The sequence below is a fragment of the Rhinoderma darwinii genome, chromosome 8, assembly GCF_050947455.1.
Source record: "Rhinoderma darwinii isolate aRhiDar2 chromosome 8, aRhiDar2.hap1, whole genome shotgun sequence".
NCBI lineage: Eukaryota > Metazoa > Chordata > Amphibia > Anura > Rhinodermatidae > Rhinoderma > Rhinoderma darwinii.
In genome coordinates, this window is record NC_134694.1 from 84,333,441 (window position 1) to 84,344,987 (window position 11,547).

Sequence of the window (11,547 nt, forward strand, 5' to 3'; positions counted from 1 at the left end):
GCGGGTCGCTCATGCTCGCTGCCGCTCCATTCATTCTATATGGGAGCGCCGGAGATAGCCAAGTGCAGTGTTTGGCTTTTTCCGGCGCTGTCATAGAGAAGGAATGGAGGAGCAGTGCACATGAGTGACCTGCCGCTCGTTTAAAATGGGGTGTTCTGGCCTCTTCGGGGTCCCAATTCCCGTAAACTATGGGGGTCTGACACTCACCGATCAGCAAGTTACCCCTTACCCTACAGATAGGGGGTAACTTGTAATAATACCCTTTTAAGGTAGCCATTTTTTTTTTATTGCATATATAGTTAAATTCAGGTTTCTTTCAGAAGGATCCAAATGCATACCATACAATAGACACACACACTAATTATATATATATATATATATATATATATATATATATATATGTAAAAAAAATATACCATGTTTGGAATTTGTCTGCCTTTTAACATCTATTGTAGAAATAATATAGTGTATATATTTTTGCATAACAGATCACACTATTCAGCACCTTTATTTAAACATAAACCTGTCAAAGTATTCCAAAAGGACCCACCTATGTAAACAGACCTTTGGTCGCATTGACACATCAGTATTTTTATGGCAAAACTAGTAGTGAGGTATAATGGAAGGATTTGTACTTGTTACATGTTTTGGACCCCCTCCTGATTTTGGCTTACAAACACTGACCAAAATACTGGCATGTGAAAGTGGCATAAGGCGGGCTTTACACAGCTGTAATGCATCCATTAGATGAGGGCTCTATGACCATACCTGCTACATGCAGGAAAAAAAACAGTTTTAGGCCTCATGCACACGGCCGTACCCGAAATCACAGCCCGCCATTGCAGGCACGGCCGGCCGCAGCCTGCATTTTCGGGCCGTTCTCCCATACAAAGTATGGGAGCACGGCCCGCAAAAAAACGAAAAGTAGGACGTGCTCCATAATTCCCGGCACGGATCTACGGCACAGACACCTATCCGTAACGATAACGAAAGGCATCCGCGGCCAATAGAACCGGGCAGGTCCCTATTATGGAGATTTTTTATGGTTGTGTGCATGGAGCCTTAGTTTCAAACTTTGCAAAAAAAAAAAAAAAGTCTGACCATTTCACACAATGAAGTTGCATTAACGCCACAATTTTACCACAACTCTATGGACATCCCATAGTAAGGCTAGATTCACACAGGATGGAAATTAAGCGGATTTGCAGCGGATTACAGTCCCACTAATATGGGTGAGATTTGAACAAATCTCATCCACACGCTGCGGAACATTTTCCAGCCAGAAATCAGATTATGCTAAAGATTTTCAAATCCACAGCATGTTTATTCTGTTCTGGATGTTCACCCTTTTTTAATGTGGAAAGAATGAAATATACCGCGAAATCCACACGTAGCACATGCAGATTTTAATGCACAAATACTACAGAAACACTGCGGAAAGTCTTGCCTTTTTCTCTCATGTGAATCCAGCCAACGTTTAAGGCCACTTTTACATGGGAATATTTAGCATCAGTACAGCCAAAATCAAGGTGGTTCCTCCTCAAGAAGCATTAGGGTATGTTCACACGGCCTATTTTCTGCCCGTAAACGGACGAAAATTTGGAAGCAGAATCCCTCCAAGCATCAGCCCATTGGTTTCAATGGAAAAAAACGTCATTCTGTTCCGACGGGCTGTTTTGAAAAACGGCCGTGAAAAACTGCAGGTCACTTCTTGGGACGATTTTCATAGACTCTATTGAAAACAGCTCCAAAAACTACCACTTGCCACACATGCCAGGAACACCGCTGTGGCCAGTGACAGCCTGCAGTGGTCACATGTATGTACGGCTTATCATCTCTGAAGGAAAAATGAACAAAGAACGGCTAGGATTACCAAAGCATTGGCACAGGATTTGATCAGCAAATAAGGTTTTTGTTCTATCCCAAGCGGTTTTCTTTTCAGCTTTCTTTTTTCCGGTTTGCTGTTGTACTGTAATAGTATAGGTAAGGTATCCAGCCGTAAACATGACAAGCAGGAGCACTGACCATGCGTCTGAAATACAGAGGTTTATGGATACCGTAGTTTTTTGTTTAAGACTTATACTGCCAACTATATGGCCAGACAACAGCGCAAATAGCTTATGTTGCCATATTTACACTCCTATACACAGCGCCTATATTTCTGTTCAGCCAGTTACAGGAAAGCATAATACAGGCACATTTTTTTCTGCCCCCATATTATAGCCACAAATCCCAACAACCAGTTCCAATGAACCAAACAGCATCATAGAGATCTACTGTACTTTTAAGTTCATCATCAGACCCACTGGCATTTGCAGCTGTAGTACAGGTGCAAAAATGTGCCCATATTAGTGTCATCTGAAACCAGACATCCTGTGTATTGTGTCTAAACCAGAACAGCAGCACAGCCCTTACACCACATGAGCATGCTTTTTGACAGACACATCCATCTGCTGGGTGAATCCGATCATAGATGCTGTTAGGCTTTCAGATGAGAAGTATGCCTGGAATTCAAAACGGACATTTATTCCTGTCCAAGAAATCAAGACAGTTATTGCAGGCTCAATATTTACAGCTCAACAGCTTGTTAACAAGCCACATGCCGGTCTCCAGTTTCTAACACCAACACGGTCTACTATCTTCTCAGTTGCGGCATTGACACTGGATAAACGCTCAGCCTTTTTGCCCAGGAAATGGTGATCCAAGTAAAAATCCATTCGGTGCATAATGATAAAACTTACAGAAAGCAATACTAAAATGTACGGCTGTGTGACCAGTGCCTTCACGAAGAAGCAAAAGTGCTTTGGGTATACAGTATGTGCCAAATTTCTAGTTCACGTATGGTTATTAGGAGTAGAGAACGGTCAACATGAGCTAAAATTGAAACCGAAAACCACCTACTATAAGAACTAATCTGTTTCAGTGACCGTAACCTCTCACCTCAATGACCATGCTGCTCCCCGTATGCTCAACTTTCAAGAACATGTGTAATATTTTTTAAATTGAGATCACTCGTGTGCTGTTAGTTTGTATTACTGCAGTTTTATTAAAGAGTCTGTCACAAGATTATAAATGCACTATCTTCTACCTAATCTGATCGGCGCTGTCATGTACAGTTGTTTTTACTTTGAAAAACTTTTAGCAAGTTATGAACAATTTTAGATTTATTCTAATTAGTTCTTAATTACCAACTGGGCAGTTAACTTTTGACAAAGTGGATGATGTAAAGAGAAGTGTATGACGCTGACCAATCAGCATCATACACTTCTCTTCATTCATGCCCAGCTTGTTTCACTGATCACGCAGCGAGATCACGCTGTGACGGGACTTCCTCCCGCAGGTTCTTCATCGGAGCCATGGAAGTGTCAACAGACATCACCTCCAGCCGCTGCAGATTCTGATTAATGTCCTGGTACGGCTGGAGGCGACATGAGATCATGCTGTGGAGTGAAACAAGCTGGGCATGAATGAAGAGAAGTGTATAACACTGATTGGTCAGCGTCATGCACTTCTTTACAACGCCCACTTGGTAAAAAGTTAAAAACGCCCCGTTTGTCATTAATTAGCATAAATGTAAAATTGTTCATAACTTGCTCAAAAATTATAGCTTTTCAAAATAAAAACCACTGTTCTACATTACAGATCCTATAAGATCAGGTAGGAGATAGGGCACTTATAATCTGGCGACAGTAAGCATCCGGATGGCCGTAACACCTACTGAATTGAACCTTTGTGATCTAGGTTCAGTTCTTGAACCACTGGAGATGCAGGGTCTTTGGGCCGAAACATGGACTGTAAAACGCAGTATATAAAGATCTCCATGGCCAATTAATTTTCTGATTAAGGTATATGTTTCGGCCTAAAGACGAGTCATCTAAGCTCTGGCACAACACCTTATTTATTTCACTCCAAAAGATAGCAAATATCCAGGTAAAGATGTCAAATTTGATATGTGGAATGTCAGCATTTTTCCCGAGATCAATAATTTTTTTTGTCTTCAACACTAAGTAATTCATTTAAGATCCTTTGAGATAGCCCAATACTTTTGTTGCTGGATTTAAAGCAGATTTCTGTGCGGAATCCATCGCGGAACCCTTAAAGTGATAGTTAGGCTATGTTCACATGGTTATCAAAATACAGCTAAAAATACAGAGCTGTTTTCTAAAGGAACAGCTCCTGATTTTCAGTCGTTTTAATGAAACTCGCGTTTTTCACAGCCATTTTTCTATAGTCAATGAAAACGGCTGAAGAAATGACACTTTTTAAAACTGGAACGGAACGCAGTTTTTTTCCATTGAAATCAGTGGGCAGATGTCTGGAGGCATTTACGGCTCAAAAAACAGCTGAAATTAGCCTGTGTGAACATACCCTAACACCCCCCAAAAAAATGTACAGCCCCAGTGTGTCACAGATTACTTTAATAGACCAAACATAAGAGCATGTTAAGGTTTGAAATTTCTGCTTTATTAGCCCAAGGCAGACTTGTTCTAGATTTGGTACTCTGTTCAACATTGTCTGAAGTCATGAAACACACGAGATTGTTCCGTATTTTTTATTTCCACCAACCTAAGTTACTTAAAAACATGAATGACTGAAATAAAAAATAAAGGAGCATTGAGTCCCATCAGGTCAGCCCATCCAGCACCATAGGTGCGCTACAGATCCTTCACTGCAGGCTCCAATGGCGGTACTTGGGCACAAGGGAATGATTCATGTTAACATGGAAAGCTGGTGAGACGTAATCAAATTGGTTCCCAAACATTAACCAGTAAGAATACCAGTTACAAGTTATAAATAAAGGTGTTTGACAAAAAAAAAAAAAAATAGAAAGTCCATGAACGCTCAGGGTATGTTACATTGTACAGCATGCCAGGTCACAGACATCGGGACAGGTTAGATGTATTTCTTCATCTCATCATACAAGACCAGAACAAAAGCACCACCCATTCCTCTCAGCACATTGGACCAAGCACCCTTGAAGAAGGCCTTTGAGCCTTCATCACGTGCGATCTTCCTCCAGCAGTCCATTGTGCCACTGTACATGATGTCAGCTGCAAGGAAAAAGAGAAACATTAGGCAAACCACTAAACAGACCCCCGCCCTAGATATTACGATTAGGAATACTACCAAACAATGAGACTAACCGGCCTGGCAATCCGATTACATATAAACAGACAAGTGACTGTTCGCCATGATATCCCCTAGGTTAACGGAAAAATGCAACACTGCTCATACCTCCTCTCCTTCCGGACTGCATCATCATACGACGACGGACTGTGTCAAATGGGTAAGAGGCAAAACCGGCCACTGCGGTTACTGTCTGAGCGATCATCCAGCTGACTATGATGTGTGTGTTCTTAGGATCTGGAAGCATACCTGGAGGAAGAAAAATGGATGTTAAACATGTCTATATACTGGAGCGGGAAGGGTAGCACGTAACGGCACACAATCCTCACCTTTAGCGGTGTCATAGATGCCAAAATAAGCAGCTCTGTAAATGATGATGCCCTGGACAGACACATTGAAGCCCTGGTACAGGCCTTTAAACCCATCGGATTTGTAAATCTTAGCCAAGCAGTCGCCAAGACCTTTGAATTCTCTATCAGCACCAGCTTTGCCCACATCGGCAGCTAGACGGGTTCTGGCAAAGTCAAGTGGGTAGACAAAGCACAGAGAGGTTGCACCAGCGGCACCGCCAGATGCCAAGTTTCCAGCAAAGTAACGCCAGAACTGGGTCCTCTTGTCAACACCATCGAGGAAGACCTTCTTGTACTTGTCTTTGAAAGCAAAGTTGAGGGCCTGGGTTGGGAAATATCTGATCACATTGGCAAGGTTACCACGCCAGAAGGACACGAAACCCTGTTCTTTGGGGATACGGACAACACAGTCCATGATTCCTTTGTATTGCTTGTCAGCGGTGATCTGTTTGCTTGCATGTTGGACCTAGAATAAATATACAATAAAAAAAGTTATATAATACGCCAAGTGTAGCAACTCAAGTTATGTCAGCAAAAGTATTATAGCAATATGTTAAAATGGGGGAAAAAAAGTTCAAAATAATTACAAAAATTAAGTCCCTAGGATAAGTGATATCGCTGATAGTCCCACCTATTGCGAGGAAGGGGGTCCCGAACACCCTATTCCTCCTTACTATTCAATCACAGTGCGCCACTTTTCCAATCAAAGTCCAGAGGAAGGACGTGAACAGCCAGTTACGGCATTAACATTTAGGACCCTTAATCTCACGGTCGGTGGGGTCCCGTTGATATTGTCAACACTGGTACAACCCCCCCCTAAGTCTCAATGTAATGAATGAGGAAAACATGGAACTTGTCCTATTTGCCATTCAGGAGTCTGGGAAAGCCGAGCACTCAGACGTCCCTTTAATAAACCGATGGGTCACACCTTAACGTTAAGAACTTTGATTTACCAGTGCTAGAATTTATTTATGTGGAGTCACCCAATCATGTAGTGATACCAACTAGAGCCTTCATATGGACAAATTGGAGAGTTTAAATTTAAAGAGGCTCTGTCACCAGATTTTGCAACCCCTATCTGCTATTGCAGCAGATAGGCGCTGCAATGTAGATTACAGTAACGTTTTTATTTTTAAAAAACGAGCATTTTTGGCCAAGTTATGACCATTTTTGTAGTTATGCAAATGAGGCTTGCAAAAGTCCAACTGGGCGTGTATTATGTGCGTACATCGGGGCGTTTTTAATACTTTCACTAGCTGGGCGCTCTGAAGAGAAGTAACATCCTCTTCTCTTCAGAACGCCCAGCTTCTGACAGTGCAGATCTGTGACGTCACTCACAGGTCCTGCATCGTGACGGCCACATCGGCACCAGAGGCTACAGTTGATTCTGCAGCAGCATCAGCGTTTGCAGGTAAGTCGATCTTACCTGCAAACGCTGATGCTGCTGCAGAATCAACTGTAGCCTCTGGTGCCGATGTGGCCGACACGATGCAGGACCTGTGAGTGACGTCACAGATCTGCACTGTCAGAAGCTGGGCGTTCTGAAGAGAAGAGGATGTTACTTCTCTTCAGAGCGCCCAGCTAGTGAAAGTATTAAAAACACCCCGATGTACGCACATAATACACGCCCACTTGGACTTTTACTTTTAAACACACCCACTTGGACTTTTGCAAGCCTCATTTGCATAACTACAAAAATGGTTATAACTTGGCCAAAAATGCTCGTTTTTTAAAAATAAAAACGTTACTGTAATCTACATTGCAGCGCCTATCTGCTGCAATAGCAGATAGGGGTTGCAAGATCTGGTGACAGAGCCTCTTTAATACTCAGAAAATACATAGCAAGGTCATACAACAAAGGGTTAACATGGTAAAACTCTTAATTGGTAACAATTAGGGACGTATAAGAACGTCATACAAACGAAGGGTTAAAAAAAAATATAACCAAAATGCACTAGGAAAGGATGTGAGGTGGAGCATCTTTCCTCTCAGAAGCCGGCCCTGTACTGCGCGCCTCAAAATGGTGACCAGCTCATTCATTGTGCCGGCTGCGAACACGTGGTAAAGAAAGGAGGCGGGGCGAGGAGAATCCCGGGAAGTCATTACACAACCGCAGCCTCCATCTGGAAGGACAAGTCACTATAGGAGGCCCACATTGAGGCCCATTGAATGAACGAGTGATTCTGATCATAGCGCTTAGTCTTTATGGTGCGGCTTTAAATACATCGCGATATCCTTGTTCACTACATTTTCGGCAAAGCGCACGATCCGGGCAATCTATAGGAACCGCACAGCAGAAAAGCTTTAGCTACAATTACATAGGATTACTTAATGCTAGTCTGATCCGTCATCATGCCCGGATGCGAGTGATTACTGCGATCTCCTTGCTGCGACCTTGGCCGGCAACGGGAAGTGAGAATGTGATCAAACATGAAATAAAATCGGCAGATTCACACTGCAGGAATAGTAACCGGAAATCAATGACCCACATCATACACCGGATTCACAGCCCCTTACGGTCAATGGAAGAGCACTCAAGGACACTACGGATTACATAGGCCATCGTCCAGAATACGCTGCAAGCAAAGAGCATCCAATGTACTGCAGATACGGTCCACAAAAGCCAGTGCCAATCACCCCCACCCAGGACTGTGCCCAAACCACCTAACATTATTTTCACCACGTCCCGCTTAATTAAATAACCTTCCCGCTCCGAGCAGTTCCTTACTTGCAGCAGAAGCTTGACTCGTTCAATAGGTGCTACAGCAGTCTTCGAGATAGCAGCGGCCACACCGCCGGCCAAGAAGTCCTTGGCGAAGGAGATAGCTGCGTCGGTCATGGTGTTCGGTTGGTGGAGAGGCGAGTGGCTCTAATTGCAGCACTGAGCTTCCGAGGGCTGGGGAGACTGGTGAGGAAATGGCCGGCTTTTATAGAACGCAATGTTCAGCTGGAGGCGGGGCTCAAGTTCCCTTGCAGCTGATTGGACCGAGTGGAAGGGGGAATGGAACGTAGAGCCGGGATTGGAATGTCTCCTTTTGCGGCGCCCGCGCTGGGAGGGAGAGGGAGGGGCTGCTAACGCAGGACGGATAGGGCTGGGGAACGATGACGTGGGGGGGGGTGAAAGAGTGAGTTGCTAGGTGACGACGTTAATGTGTAGTCAACCCCCCCCCCCTTCCCAAAGTCATAACACATCACAACGTAGTTGTAATCGTGGAGTCGTCCTCTCTGCCTGAAGTGAATGAACCTGAGAACAGTAGAAAAGGCCCAGTCTGTCTTATTGTTTGCCTTACACAATTTGCTTTTTCATCTCATAACTCATTGGAGATTTTCATTGATTTCTTTGGAGTGTGGCTGCCACTTTATGTATAAAATGTACACAATAGGGTCAGTCAAAGGCAACATTCGGGGTCACCTTACAGAAACCAATTATTCGCATAGAGTCCTAGACGGCGGCTCCAATACTACATAGGATTACAAAACATACTAATAAACTATAAACTAAATCAACACTGACGAAGTAAAGATAAAATAAATAGACACGACACTGGAGTGGTGGTAAAAAAATGAATTCCCGCCACGACCTTTCACATAGTCGACTACGGTATTGATTCCATCACGACAGAACCCTTGCACAACTGAGACAAACTGAAACCATTGCCACCGAATCCGTCACCATTGACATCAATGGTGATGGAAACTGAAACCTCTGGTTTCAGTTTGTGTCAGGGGTCCGTTCCAACGGAACGGAGCCCGACGCAGATGTGTACGAAGCCTAACCTGGCTTAGCCATAAGCTCAAGTCTACCATAAATAATATATATGTCCACTCAAAATGCTGAGCGACTTACCCCTTTCAACAAAAGGCCGTGATAATACAATACATAATATATAAAATAGAGAGGGAGGGCGGGCGGGGGCTGCAAAACACTTGTTCCAGGAATATGTCAGATGGCCAAGACCACCGCGTATTCCTGGTTTATATCTGCCATAACTAATCACCTGACCACGCCTTCTCCAATCCCTGACTGTTGCTAAGGCCCTAAACTATCCTGTCACATAGGCCACAGCTGTGGCCCAATGACAGTCATCACCAGGCAAACTTCACAGTCTGCCCTAATACACGCAGGAAAAATACCCACCAAACCTATCTATCTATAAACCAGGGATGTCTGTAATCCCGGGGAGAACCCTCCTAAATGTTCTTTCATGATGGCCTGTACTGGATTTACGTATCAAGCCTGTAGAGACAATGGTCGAGCTTGATCAAAACGATTGCAAAATAGCCCATAGCAACTAGATTCCAGCATTTGTTATCCTAAGGCCCTTTGTAAAATGAAACTAGTGGTTTAATTTGTTGCTTCAGGCCTCCATTTAGAAGGTTCCTTGCAAATTAATTTTCTTTTAGGCTAGGGTTCCATAGCGACACTGAGCCCTAGCCTATAGGAAAATAAATTAGCAAGGAACCTTGCAACTGTAACAGTAAGTGTATGACTAATGGGTTCCTCAGGGATCAGTCCTAGGTCCGCTGCTCTTTTTTCTCTACACAGACCCTATTGGACAAACCATCAGCAGATTTGGCTTCCAGTACCATCTCTACGCTGATGACACCCAATTATATACCTCTTCCCGTGACATCATCCCTGCTCTAATACAGAACACCAGTGATTGTCTGTCCGCTGTCTCAAACGTCATGTCCTCTCGCTATCTGAAACTGAATCTTTCTAAAACTGAGCTCCTTGTGTTCCCACCGTCTACTAACCTCCCTAAACCTGATGTCTCCATCTCAGTATGTGGCACTACCATAACTCCTAAGCAGCATGCTCGCTGTCTCGGGGTTATTTTTGACTCAGATCTTTCCTTTACTCCTCACATTCAATCACTTTCACGCTCCTGTCATTTCCACCTCAAAAACATCTCCAGAATCCGCTCTTTTCTTACGGAGGAAACAGCCAAAACTCTCATTGTTGCTCTGATTCACTCTCGTCTTGACTACTGTAACTCAATATTAGTCGGTCTTCCCCTCAGTAAAGTCTCCCCTCTCCAATCTATCCTCAATGCAGCAGCCAGGCTCATCTTTATGACCAACCGCTACACCAACGCCTCTAGCCTCCCCCAGTCACTGCACTGGTTGCCCATCCCCTTCACAATAAAATTCAAACTTATTACTCTTACCCACAAAGCTCTCCACAGTGCTGCACCTCCTTACATCTCCTCCCTCATCTCTGTCTACCACCCTACTCGGGCTCTACGTTCTGCCAACGACCTTAGATTAAAATCCTCCATAATCCGAACCTCCCACTCCCGTCTCCAAGATTTTTCTCGTACTACACCAGACAATCAGATTCATTCCCAATATCCACAGTTTAAACGTGCCCTGAAAACACATCTATTTAGACAGGCCTATAACATTCCCTAATCTGACTCCTTTCCATGGCCCCATTAGTCATCAGAATAAGATTCCCTCACACTTCTTCACTTCATGTCCGTCATACACGGATACTGGCTGGTGACCGGCTCATGCAGCTTTATGTTACCACCCCATTTGTATAAAAATGGCTGGAATATTGTACAGAACAAACACTGTTACACTTTGTGTCTCCTTTATTTCCTCATAGATTGTAAGCTCTTGCGAGCAGGGTCCTCGCTCCTCTGGTTTGAATTATAAATTAACTTTGTCACTATGTAATGTCTGATGTTGTTTGTTTCATGTTCCCTCTAAATTGTAAAGTGCTGCGTAATATGTTGGCACTATATAAATAAAGATTATTATTATTATGTTCACACGCTTAACAAAAAACGGCTGTAAATACGGAGCTGTTTTCAAGGGAAAACAGCTTCTGATTTTCAGAATTTTTTTAATCAACGAGTGTATTTTGCAGCCGTTTTTGGAGCTGTTTTTCTATTGAGTCAATGAAAAATGGCTCCAAAAACTGCTCAAGAAGTGACATGCACTTCTTTTTACGGGGCGTCGTTTTATGCGCCGTTATTTGAAAATAAGGCGTAAAATAACGCCCCTTCGGAACAGAACGCCATATTTCCCATTGTAATCAATTGGCAGATGTTTGTAGGCG

At 43.5% G+C, this 11,547-nt stretch overlaps 1 protein-coding gene across 1 annotated transcript; it reads right to left on the reverse strand.

The window, feature by feature from the left end:
* Positions 1–4,538: 4,538 nt before the first annotated feature.
* Positions 4,539–8,390, reverse strand: SLC25A5 (solute carrier family 25 member 5). The gene is made up of 4 exons (XM_075835857.1): positions 8,206–8,390; positions 5,457–5,943; positions 5,236–5,376; positions 4,539–5,051 (listed from the first exon to the last, which is right to left on the reverse strand). Exons 1-4 carry the CDS (start codon positions 8,314–8,316, stop codon positions 4,894–4,896), a joined length of 897 nt encoding a protein of 298 aa, XP_075691972.1. The 5' UTR covers positions 8,317–8,390; the 3' UTR covers positions 4,539–4,893.
* Positions 8,391–11,547: the final 3,157 nt, after the last annotated feature.

Bases quoted from the DNA above. Each gene is read 5' to 3' on its own strand.
- SLC25A5 (XM_075835857.1), bottom strand. From the start codon at position 8,316: ATGACCGACGCAGCTATCTCCTTCGCCAAGGACTTCTTGGCCGGCGGT. The intron at 5,377-5,456 runs GTGAGGATTGTG...TTCTTCCTCCAG, and splicing joins CATCTATGACACCGCTAAAG to GTATGCTTCCAGATCCTAAG. The intron at 5,052-5,235 runs GTATGAGCAGTG...TTTTCCTTGCAG, and splicing joins GCAGTCCGGAAGGAGAGGAG to CTGACATCATGTACAGTGGC.